Below are 12,433 nucleotides of genomic sequence, written 5' to 3' on the forward strand. Positions count from 1 at the left end.
TCACATTCATGGCACCCAGCAAAGCTGGAGGGAAATCCAAGGTGGGCCCCAAATGACATTTTCAGAAATGACCTGTTGAGAATCTTAAGAGATGCCCTATTAATGTGGAAAGTGGGGGACAGGGCCCTCAGGAGGAGAGGCAGGACATCTCACTTTAATAATAATAACATTAACAGTAACAATTCCAACATCAGTAACAATTTATTGAGCACTTACTATATGCCAGCACTTTATGTGCGTTATCTCATTTAATCCTTTAGACAGCTGTGTGAAGTGATTGTCGTCATTCCCTTTTACTGAAGAACAGGCCCAGAGACCTTAGTGAAGGCTCTTGTCCAGGGCAACTCAGGGGGAGCGCCAGAACTCAAACTCTCGCTCTCCAAGACCACAGCAAAAGTTCCTGTGGATGCCAGAGCCAAGTAACTGGCCCAGGAGATGGGGAGGTCCCTGGGCAGAAAACCACCCTCACTCTCATTTCCCAGACTGGCCCTCTTGGTGACTGAGGTCCCACTGCTATTTCCTGGGGCAGCAGCAGGCTGAGGCATGTGGAGCTGAAGGGCCACCCAGAGCCACCTCTAGGGCTTGGACTCCCCAGGCCATGCCCCTCTGCGAGGCAGCTTTTCCAGCTGTGATTTCCCCCTCCCCCTCCAGGTGACTCTGGTGGCCCAGAGGGAGGGCCATAAAGCTAGGGGAGGTGACTCGGCTCCTCTCCCTCAATGACCAGGCACTACAGGGGTTGCACACAGTGGCTCACCCCATCCTCCTTTGGTGCCCACAGTGCCTGCAAACCAGTGCTGGGCACCAGCCTCTTGCCCTCTTGTCCCTAATTCATGGCCCCTCTAAATCTGCAGCGGCCCTTTGGGGGTCACTTTGTCAGTACCAAGTAAGAACAAATCTGCTTTTCTATTTCCTGCGGGCCAGTCCTGTGTGGCCAGCAGAAATTATGATCTCTTCAAGGTCAGACACCCTCCCCTGCCATGTTGCCCACGATGCTTGGCATGGGGCAGCCCAGTGCGGAAGGTAGAGGGGTGACTGGGTTTGAATCCATCCCATCACTTCCTGCTGTGTGGCTTCTTTAAGCCTCAGGGGCCTCATCAGGGAAAGGGGATAATGAGGATCATCTCATAGGGCTGCGTGCAGGTAAAAGGGGCTCACCTATGAGACGCGTGCACTTAGCAGAGGGCCCTGGACCCTGAATGGGCTCAGTGTATGATACCGCTTGCCACTGGAGGCGGAGATGGCGCCGCCTCCTCCCGAACAGCCTCGCCTGCAAGCCCATCCTGTTTGAAGCAGGACTTTCATTCTTTCTTACTCACAGCACCATGTTTTCTTCAAAAGCACTCAGCCCAGTTTGTAATTATACGTGTTTGTTTACTTGTCCATGAGAGCAGGGACTGTGTCTGTTTCCCGCTTCTCCATCCCCAGCACCAAGGGCAGAAGCACAGTAAATGAAGCCTCCCCAGTCTTCTTCAGGCAGAGCAGGACCAGGACTTTCTGCCTTTTCTCAGAGCACTTGCCTTTCAGAACCCCGTGTGTTCCTCATCCCCCCTCCAGAGATGACCCTGCAGGTGGTGTAGCTGGGGAGGGCTGGGTACTACCTGCAGGCACAGAATGGATGGGGGGGCCCAAGGCTGGGTCTGCAGTTGGTGTAGCTGGGGAGGGCTGGGTACTATCTGCAGGCACAGAATAGATGGGGGGGCCCAAGGCTGGGTCCTGCACTCACCTTGGTGGCCGTGGTCCCTGATGGACGATGGGGTCATCCTGGACTGCTGCTGCCTTTCCTCCTGGCTGCAGCTGTTCGGCCTGTGGCCCCGCCTCCACACTAAGTCTCTACCAGAGCTCTTCTTCGGCCCTCCTCTCACCTGAGACGGGGCCTGACTTTCAGAGAGGCCTCTCTGCCTCCCTCTTCTCTCCAGTCCCACCTCCTTCTAGGTCTCCCCTGCCTCCTGCTCTCAGCTGAGACCAGGGCCCCCTGGCCTTGGCAGATGTGTGAGGCTGGGGGAGGCACTCTGAGTCCAGATGTGATTGTGTTTATGTTTCCAGAGAGTGAGGGGTCGGAGCTCTGGACTCCAGCTGTTGGGGGAGGGGTGGTCGGGCTCCAGCCCCCTGCCCCAACCTTCCCTCCCCCCTCCTCCCTCCTCCAGCCTGTGTATCTGGCCCGGTCCTTCTCAGAACCCTTCACTCCAAGTCCTACAGCATCAGGCTGAGCCATCCTCCAGCAAGGACCCCTCCTCACTCCTCATCTGAAGGTGAGAAGACCGGTGGAAGGATGCCTGGCTTTGGAATCCGTGTGACCTTGGCCCAGTGCATAGTGTGATGGAGCCTTGGTTCCATCATCTGTATAATAGGGACAGCACTCCTGACCTCAGAGGCAGTGTTGACCTGGTTTAGGAATGTGTGCACAGGGCTCTCCAGCTATTAGCTCATGACTAAGCCCATGGCTGTGCCCCACTCCCATCTAGCGCTTGCCTGGGTCCAGCTCCAGGGCAGTGACAATCACAAGGTGATTCTAAAGCAGAATACCACCCCCTCCTTCCTCCCCTGCTACAGCTGCAGACATTTTGTTTTGCCATTAGAAGAGACTTACTTAAGGGAAGCAGAATTTTACAGGCAGTTTACAGGCTGGTCTTGTTCAGTAGTTTCCAAAAGTAGGGGGAGGTGGCGGCGGGAGCGACCGATAACTTGGGATGTAAGGTAAGTGAGAAGTGAGTTCTGTGAGATGGATGGACACTTTCACCGGAACAGCCATATGCCCCTGCGTGGGATTTCGATGTGGAGGCCCTGGCTCGACTCTGGCGGATCCAGCACCCTCGGTCCTCCTGGAACAACCAGAGCAGGGCTCAAGGTGGGGGCACCGGGCCTATTGGAGAACAGGCAACCCCAGGTCTAAAGAGGCTCTCAGTGGCTCCCACCGCCAAGCTCCCAGCAGACAAAGGCCGCGAAGCACCCTAAAAGCCTGGAGCGTCACTGCAGACCCAGTCTGGGAAGAGCCTGCAGAATCCGGCGGTCGGGTAGGGCGGGTGGTCCAGGCTAGAGCGGCCCGCGCGCGGCGCCGGGAGGCTGAGCCGCACCGCCGATGAGTATCGGACGCGCGCCGGCGCGCGCGGAAAGGGAGCTCGGAGCGCTGGGCTGCGCCCTCAAGGGAGCCGGGTTGAACTGGTCTGGAATGGTGGTGGGGAAGTGGGCGTAGGGTCCTCTGGCAGGGTCGGCTTCGGCTCTTTTCTCCTACTCGCAGGGCCCACGGGGGTGCAGTTCCCTTTCTACCCGCCTTCCCTCCAAGACCGAATGAAGCAGTCAGGGCTCGGCAGTGGTTAGCACGCTCGTACTATGGTTTTAATGGATGTACATGGACAAGTCGATATAGACAGATTTATAATTCTATACAGTCAGTCCGACATACACAAGGACGCTGTAAACTGGGGCGCGGGCCGGAGAGCGGGTGTGCAAAGTGGGCACGGCGTGGGGCCCTGGCCGCTCCCCGAGCTCTCCCGGCTCGACTCTTGCACGGCGGGCGGTGAGGAGGCGGCTCCTCGCCGGACAGGCGGGCCACCTTCTAGCCGGGAGCTGAGGGGAGGGCCTGGGCTTGCTGCGAAGCTTGGGGGCTGGGATGCTCTGAGACGAGCACTCCGCATGCTCCCGCCTCGTCCGCACCGCCCGCTGCGGCTCGTTGGCCTTAAAGTAATCCTGCGGGGCAGGCAAGGGCTCTTCGAGGCGCGCCGGGGCCATTAGTACGGCTCCACGGCGAGATCCCGACCCTGGACTGGGTACCGTCATCCCTGGCCCAGCGCCCCTCCAACTTGGATCCGGATCGAGCTAAGGTATGCTTGGCCGGGCCTAGCTCGGAGGGGGCGTCTTGGTTCGCACCTGGCCGGGGTCCAGGCTTGCCGGCGGTCCGCGCTCCAGTTCGCAGGCGGGAACGCGGGCTACGGGGCGTCTCCTCCGGGCCGCCGGCCTCGGCGCTCGCCTCCCGCGCCGCGTCCCCTCCGCAGAGTGGCCCACCGGGCCCCGAGCGAGCGAGCGAGCACGCACCACCCGCGCCATCCCGAGGAAAATTGCAACTCATCCGTTTTTTCGCGGCACTTTTCTCCGACGTCTTTTTGCTTTGTCTCGTTTTGGAGGGCAGAGTGGGGTCCAGGAAAGCAAACACAAAACCAAGCCGGAGGTGGGGAGGTGGGGAGCAGGGGGCCGCGCAGGCGCCAGGTCCTCCGCGCCCGCACCCGACCCGGTCCCGGCCCCGGCGCTGTGCCGGCCGCCGGCCCGCGTGGCCCGGCTGGGCGGTCAGCTGTTGTACTGGCACGCATTGAGGCCCGAGGCCGGGCCCTGCAGGCCGCCGTAGCCGAACGACGAGTGCTGCTTGGACTTGAGCCGCAGGCTGGCTAGGCTCGAGTTGCACGTGTCCCGGTAGACGCTGTAGGGCGAGGCGGGTGTGCCGTACGGGCAGCCGCCCGGTGACATGGCCGAGTTAAGCGAGGAGCCGGTGAGGTTGTTGATGTTGTTGAGGCCCGAGTTGGGCATGCCGGGCACAGCGCCCGGGCCCATGCTCGACGGCATGGTCATGGAGGAGATGGAGCTGGGGGCCGAGAACATGGACTGCGACGACAGCGGGCTCATGGAGTTGAAGAAGGTGAAGCTCTTGGTGGAGAGCGGCGCTGGTGCCAGGCTCTTAGCGGCCCAGTTGTTGTAGGAGTAGCCAGCGGCGTACACGTCCTCGTAGGGCTGCACCAAGCCGCTGAACTGCGGCACGTAGCCGCCCTTGCACAGGTCCAGCTGCTGGTTACGCTCGCGCTTCCGCCACTTGGCTCGCCGGTTCTTGAACCAGACCTAGGGGAGGGGGACAGGAGAAAGGTCAGGGCTGCCGAGGGCGGGAAGACGCCTCCACCTCCCCCGCCCCACCCGAGGCCTCCGCCCGCTTCCTTCTCTCCGAATACCGTTTCTTTCTTCGATATTTCCACCCCTGCCTTCTCTCCATAATGGTTCCCTTCCTGTCTCCAGAAAATATTAGTCTTTTCCTTTTTCTGATCTTTATCCTCTTCCCCCAATTAAATCCTGTTTCTTCTCCTAATACGGATCCTCTTTTTTTTTTTTTTTAACAAATATTTGTTTTCTTTCTTCCTCTCTCAACCAGGTCATCTTCTGCCTTCTCCCGCAAACGGTTCCCCATGTACCTCCTAAATACTCCATCCATTTTCTTCTTCCTCGAATACAAAAGGTAGTTTTCTTTCCTGAAATATACGACCTTGCGACTCCTCTCATTCTTCAGTCTATTTTTCATTCCTCAGATAGTCTGTTTCCATCTTTATTGGTAATATTTGATGATATCATTTCTGCCTCAAATGTTTATTTTCGTTCCGTCCACCCCACTATCTGAACCACTTTCTTCTCCCTCAAACAGTCCATTTTTCTTCGTTATCCCCCATTTTTGATCCTTTTGATTCTTCTGCAAATATTTAGTTTGTTTTTTTCTTTCCAAATATCTGACCTTCACTGTTTCTCTTAAATGGTTGATTCTTTAGTCTTCTCAAATACTTGATCCTTTTGCTTCTCCCTTAAATACTTAATTTCTTTTCTGCTACCTAAATATACGCCAAATACGTTTTTCTGCAAATATTTAATTTCCTTTCACTTCTTACTAGTTTCTCTCTACTCTCCCCCTCCACTTTTCCTCACAAAATTCCGTTAGAACCTCTTCTTTCCCAACTCCCAGTGCTTGCCGATCCTCATCTAGTCCCAGTCCTTTGCCCTCCGCAGCCCTCGACCAGCCCCGGGCTGTATCCCGACCTCTCTTGCCGGACCCCTGCATCTCAGCCTTCTCCATCCCCAGCACTAACGTTGCCTGATTCCACCCCCACTCCACCCCACCCGTACCACCGTAAACCCCAGGCAGGCTTAGTGAGTTCAGGATTACCGAATGCTGTCTTCACTCTATCCCACTGGGCTGGCCAGCCTGACTGGGGAGGGGTGAGAGCTGGGGTTATAGCAGGGAGTCTGTGGCCCAGGTGGGACTTTGGTTTAGCTTGGAACGTGCTCCCAATATCTGATTAAATATTTGCAGTACCCAGAGAAGAAGTGATTCTCTTGCTGCTCTGGCAGGACAGCCATGTTTTCACTGGGAACCAAGGGGTGAGAAGAGGGAGGGTGAAGTCCTGTCTTGAGTTGGAGACCTTACATCTCCAAAGGGACTCGGCCTGAGGCTCACTCATCCACCAGAGCTGCCCCCTCCTCACCTGAACCCAGCCCTACGGGAAAGGGCATTAGGGAAAGGGTTCAGCTAAGACTGGCCGAATGGCTGAGAAAGAGTCCGGTGGAGAATATCCTGAGATTTTGGAGAAGCAGCGTACGGGTGGGACCACTGCCCTAGGAAGTTTTGAGACCCCCCCCAAGCCTGCACTCTTATCAGGCCTCTCCCAGGCTGCCAGGCAGGATCTGCCTTTCCCTTTCGTTTTCGCGGGAAGGTGCCAGCGGCTCGGAGGTCCCCAGCAGCGGGGAATCCTCTGCTCAGTCTAGGGGGTAACAGCCGAGCGGGTTCTGGGCTCTGCAGGGCAGGGGAACATCCCTTGGGGACACAGGTCTTTGGGCAGGGGCTGCGGTAGAGCCCGAGGGTCAGATGGGATGCGGGTCAGAGGGATCCGAGGCGGCAGCAGCCGAGGGGGGCTAGCACCAAACGGCTCTGCAGCAGCTGGGTAGACCGGGGCCTAAGGTGGAATCACCTCCGGTGGAGGGAGGGAGCCGGTCTGAGTGTGCGAAAGAGTGATAGTCTGAGCGCGGGTCTAAGCTTTCAAGGGCTGCGCTGGGCCGGCTGGCAGCCTTCTGCGCGGGTCCCCTTAGGCGCGCACCCCACGCTCACCCTCACGCGTGGCTCGGTGAGGTTGGTCCACACGGCGATCTCCTCCCGCATGCTCATGTCCGGGTAGCGGTTCCTCTGGAACGTGGCCTCCAGCTCTTGCAATTGCTGGCTTGTGAAGTGCGTGCGTTGCCGCCGCTGCTTCTTCTTCTTGGCGGGGTCCTCCACACCGCCGCAGCCTGCGCCGCCCGCACTGCTGTCCTCGGGCCCCTTGGGTTCCCCGCTGCGCTCCTTCTCTGAAGCAGGCAGGACAGGGCGCCAGTCACCTCGGGCTTATGCCCTTTTGCACCCCATCCCGGCTCCACCGAAGCGCTCGTGGTCAGCCCTGGTGGGGCCCGCTCTCCCGCCAGGGCCCCTGGAATTGTACCCATTGGAAAGAGCCCGCCTGTGCCGGGTAGGGTAGGCAGTAGTCACCTCTGATCAGGCTCGTCTGGGAGAAGAGCCCAGGAGTCGGAGACGTGGGCCTAGGTTCCTAGCTGCGCAGGGCCTGCTCTCACAGCTCGGCTCATGCTGGGGCTCTGCTGTTGATGTCACCCGAAAATGTACATTTTTTAGGGCTCTTGGGGTTCTAAATCAGAGGGGGTCTCTGCTTTTCTGAACTAGGATCAAATCTTTCTAGCCTGAAGCTGGGGGGGGGTGGTGGAGCAAGAGCCAGGCAGTGGCCTGCAGCCCCTCCAATTTCTTCTCCCCAGGGCCGTGTGGGAGCCCCACCGGGCAGGCACAACACAGCCGGGTTCTCGGCCTTAGCTCCAGGCCTCAAGTCCCAAGGCACAGAAAATCCCTCTGGCAGCAGCCAGGCAGCCCAGACTCACAGACTCTGTCTAGGTGACCTGGGGGCTCTAGCCTCTCTCTCTTTGAAGCTACACAAACAACATGCAGTTATAGAAACATTGAAACATAAAGAAAAAGAATTTAAAAACAAAACACAGAAGCCCAGAAAAGCTCACAGCTCTATGCCTAAAAACATAGAAAGGGTCACAAATTCTTAAAAATAGGCAGGTAGAAACACAGCAAATGCAGATTAAGAAGCCAGAAACCTCCGTGCAAACACACCCCTAACTAAATACAGTGCTGTTAAGTGTATAAACTCCAGGCAGACACAGGCATTTATTTATCTGGGATTTAAAAAAAATCAATGTACTGTTGTAGATAGATTTTTTTAACCCCTTCCTGATAATGCCCTTCTAGAAATAATTTTTAAATCCCAGGGAAATACAACACTATAGTTAGATAACTTAAATTCCCCAAATAACATCACTGTAAACGGATTTTGAGAAAATCCCGGAGAAAAGCGCCATTTTGGATTGACTTTTTAAAATCTCCCGAAGAATAATGTTGCATGTAGATATTTTAAATTCCAGAGAAATATATCTAGTATAGCAATTCTTTCTATAACGAAAAATACAGTTAATTTAAAAAATTTATTCTCACAGACTTGGCTTTTTAAAGCAATCTATGACTATGTATTTCTCTGGGTTTTAAAAATAAAAACCAACCAAAGGCCACGGTTAAAACTTTTGAAAACAGAAGTACCGTCCAGCGTTGATTGTTTTTTTAACCAAGCAAACAGAACCTCTCAGGGAAAGTCACTTAGGGATGCAAAACAGAAATAAATAGAGATTAAAAACTCGTAGAGAAACACTCAGCGGTGGATTAAGAAATGAACGCAGAAGAGGCGCCCACGGCCGGGGGAGTGGGAAGTTCGGCGGCGGCGCTGAACTAGGACCTCGAGCGCGGGAGCCGTTCGGAGACCCTGGAGCCCGGGCAGGGCCGGGTATTGGCCTCATCACTGCCCGCGCCGCCCACCCGCCGGCCCAGTAGCTGGCGTGGGGGAAAAAGCTTGAGCTCGGGCAGAAAGGCAGCGCGGAAGGAGACTTGGCCGAGCAGAGTCGGAGCCCTGGACCCGCGGCCTGGCGGCTCCGGGCTCTGGCGGAGCACGTGGGGCACGGATCCCTCTTTTAGGCGGTTCTGACTGGTGCCGGGTCGCCCCTCTTGGCCCACTCGCCCTCGCTGTCCTCTCTTTTCCCTTTACTTAAGGTTGTTTTTCTTCCCCCCCAGTTTGCTTTTCCGACTTTTCCCGCCACCTTCTCTTAGGTCTCTCCCTCTCAGTCAGTCGCCCACAGTCTGTCGGGGTGTCTGTACTCTCTCTCTGGGCACTTTCTCTCGCCCGCCGCCCATTCCTTTCTGATCTGCTCCTCTCCTTCGGTCCAAGCGGCCCTTCGACAACCATTTGCGCAAGCCTAACTGTTCTCCCCGTTCTATTTGCTCCCGATCAAGAGGGGCTATCATTCCGACCCTTCGGTTGTAGGTTCGTGCATTTGCAGGTCACTTGGCGCGTGGGCACCGCGTGGAAGTGCCTTCGAAAAGCACTAAATTTCCGCTTCATAAAGCGCCTACTTGTCCGTGTTCAGCGTCAGGTGGAGAATGGGAAAAGTAAAGGTCCTGAGGCCTCCTGGGGCGTAGAGCGAGCGTGACTGTGCGGAGCGGGCGCCAGGCCCTGCTCCCGGCTCCCTGCACTCGGGTAGGCTCCATGCGCGCCTCGCGGGGAGCCGAGCTTACCTGGCAGCTCCGTGTCGGACGACTCGCTGGCGGAGTTCTCGAGCGGCTCGCGGGGGTCGGCGGCGCGGGCTAGGTGGAAGGCGGGCCCCATGTCGTGCGGCTGCGGCGGCGGCGGCCGGAGCCCCTCCGGCAGCCGCTCCAGGCTCATGCCCCCCTTGAAGGCGTCCATGGAGGCGGGGACCGCGGCGGGCGCTCCAGGGGCCGGAGCTGCGCGCGCCCGGCAGCCCTGGCTGCGACCTGTGAGGACAAGAGCGCAGCGCCTAAGCGGCCGCCCCCCAGGGCTGCCCGCGCCCGAAACGACGCCGCGCCCGCCCCATGGACCGCCCGGGGCTGCGGGGCCAGGCGGGCGGCGGCGGCAGCGGTTTCCCGCGACCGGGAGCCCGGCTTCGCGCTCCGCGCTGCCCTCCCGCCGCTCGGGCCTCAGCCGCCCGCCCGGCCCCGGTTCCGGCTCCTGATCCGGGGCCGGTTTCTAAGGCTCCGGACGGCGCCGGCAGAGTCTGTCTTAAAGCGACAGCGCGCACGCCAGGTTCCAGCAGTCCCTGCGCCAGGGGTGGTGGGTGGGGTGGGCCTGGGTGGGAGGGGGCTGGGAAGGAAGGAGGGAGCGAACGAGCGAGCGAGGGAGCGCGGGCGGAATCCAGCCGCGAGCCGCCCGCGCAGCCGCGCCCTCTCTGCCGCCCTCCCTCCTTCCCTCCCTCACTGCCTCGCCCGCGCCCTCCCCCTCCGCAGCCACCTTCCCGCCGCCTCCCCCCTCCCGCGGCCTCGCCGCGCCTCACCCTCCTTCCCCGGTGACACACTGAGTTCTCCCGCGGCCGCACAAAAGAAACGCATCTGGCCTGCAAGTCCCGCGCGGCTCGTGCCCACCTCAAGCCCCAAATGACTTGTTTCGCTCAAAATCAACTCCTGTCTGGGCCGCCTCGAAGTCCCGAGCCCCCGGCAAGAACAGCCCAGGATGAGTGAATGTTCACCAAGGAGGATCGCACCGACCGGGCGCCTGCGAGCCAGCGCCAGGGTGGGGGCAGAGCCCGGGGCTCGTTCTGGCAGCTCCCAGCGGCGTCCTCGTCGAGGGGCCGCGGCCCCTCCTTACCCGGCCTCGTCTCCCGGGACCTGAGCCAGGCTGAGTGACAGCAGCCTGCGCTCTAATGGGCCCCCGGATGCTGCCTCCTAATTAGCTTGGACCCTCTCCCCCAAGGCTTCTTCTCAGGCCTCCCCCTCTGCACCGCAGTCAATTTTCCGGGATTGGGATAGAACTGATGGCTTCTAATCAGATGAAGCGTTTCTGTTGGCTCCAGGCCGCTGGCGAGTGCAGCAGGAGACCCCAAAAGCCCTGCCAGGCCCCAGAGCCTCTTCAGTAGGGCTGTCTCCCCTTGTTTTGCACCTTCAATGGTCTGACCAAATCCGCCAGGCCCCGGCCTCGGTTGCCACACGATGGGGCTCTGCCCCCTTCAGGGCACGTTTGCAGGGCCTGGGGCCTCACTTTGGCTTCCCAGAGCTTCAGGCACAGGCCTGGCAGGCCAGGTGACTGCAGTTTTCAAGCCTAGGCCAGCAGCCCAGGAAGCCTAGGACCGTCTTTGAGCTTCTCTCCCACACAGTGGTAGCTAAGCTGCAGCACCAGTGGGCACTCTACGAGCACAGGCAAAGACATTCCCCTTCCCACCCCTAAGAATGAGTCCCTCGTTGAATCCTCCTACTTCAGTAAAGTTTGTTGAAGGATTTTGCTTAACTGGTCTTGAGACATCAGAGTCCTGAGCAAATAGGTGACAGCTCGGGTGGTAGGGTGTGACCCTGACCTGTTCCTCTAGCCACAGCTGGACCCCAGGCTGCCCTCTGCCCCTCATCTGTCTGCTCCACCAGACAGAAGTGGCACTGGGCGGGACAGCGGCCTTGGGGGGAAGCACTGTGGTAATCTCCAGGCCCAGTACCTCACCCTGGGGCCTCGTGCATCCTCATGTCCTCCTGGGGTCTCTGCTTGGGACTGACTGTGCAGGCTGTCAGGGTCTGGGACCCTCTTCAGTCCCTGCCCTCACCTGGCTCCCTATCAGAGGAAGGCACCCGCGCCCCAGGCTGAGCTCCTTGGTAAGGATTATGAGGGCAGGGGCTTGGGCAGGGTGGAACCAGGCCTGCCTCTTGCTCCCTTGGCCTCAGCCCAAGGCCCCCAGCTTTGGTCCCTGGGGAAAAGGCACAGTTCCTTAGGGCTGGCCCACTCTCACTGGGTGCCTGAGGCCACAGGGGCCAAGGTCTGAGGCTGGGGCCAGAGGGAGGATGCATCCCAGGAGTCTGGGTTGGGGGAGGGCCTCAGTAACTCCAGCCTTTTCCTCCCAAAGGGAAGTTTCTCCAAGTTGAGACCCCCAGGGTGAAAACAGACTTGGTGTGTACGGGGATGGTGGGAGGGGAACACGGGGGGTATGATTTGCTAGCATTTGCCCTCAGCCCCATCTTTTACCACATTTTTTAGCTGAATCTCCTGAAGCAGCAGATACCTCCTTTCAAGGAGGTATTCAGGTGCTGCAGCATGCCAGGGAGTGCCCCTTCACACGCCATCTTCCGTTTAGCTGCCTTACCCCGACTGGACAGTGTGCCACCCACGCTGCCTGGATACAGACAGGTCACAAAAGCATGCATGTACTCATACGTACTGCATACCCATAGAGGTGTGCTGTGCACACACAGACACACACATACTGTGCCCACACAGGGGACTGCGGAGTACAGTCACATATGTGTACACACAGCCAGGCCTCTGGGTCCCAGAACACTGATGCTGTTTGGTGCAAAATCTGGCTGACAGGGGTGTGTTCTAAGCCCACCAAGTGTTGGGCCAAGGTGGGAAACACAGTGCCCCTCTGGATGGGGGCATGGAATGAATGGTCTGCCTACGGGCATCCAGAGGCTGAGGGTCACAGGCCCCCACTCCCCAAAGGGGCTGGAGTCAGGCGTTGCATGCACGGGGACTGTTTTGTGACTCTGCAGCTCTAGCTATTCAGTCTGAGGGGCTTGTATCTCACTGTGGATGCATTTAATGCAGTGATTGAGCAC

The 12,433-nt window shown here is 58.4% G+C and overlaps 1 protein-coding gene across 1 annotated transcript; it reads right to left on the bottom strand.

The window, feature by feature from the left end:
• Nucleotides 1-3,308: 3,308 nt before the first annotated feature.
• Nucleotides 3,309-10,045, bottom strand: PITX1 (paired like homeodomain 1). The gene is made up of 3 exons (XM_004325310.4): nt 9,401-10,045; nt 6,845-7,077; nt 3,309-4,821 (listed from the first exon to the last, which is right to left on the bottom strand). The coding sequence occupies exons 1-3, from the start codon at nt 9,567-9,569 to the stop codon at nt 4,279-4,281; spliced, it is 945 nt and encodes a 314-aa protein (XP_004325358.1). The 5' UTR covers nt 9,570-10,045; the 3' UTR covers nt 3,309-4,278.
• Between the last annotated feature and the right edge of the window lie 2,388 nt (nt 10,046-12,433).

This window comes from Tursiops truncatus, chromosome 3, assembly GCF_011762595.2.
Source record: "Tursiops truncatus isolate mTurTru1 chromosome 3, mTurTru1.mat.Y, whole genome shotgun sequence".
In the NCBI taxonomy this organism is placed as follows: domain Eukaryota; kingdom Metazoa; phylum Chordata; class Mammalia; order Artiodactyla; family Delphinidae; genus Tursiops; species Tursiops truncatus.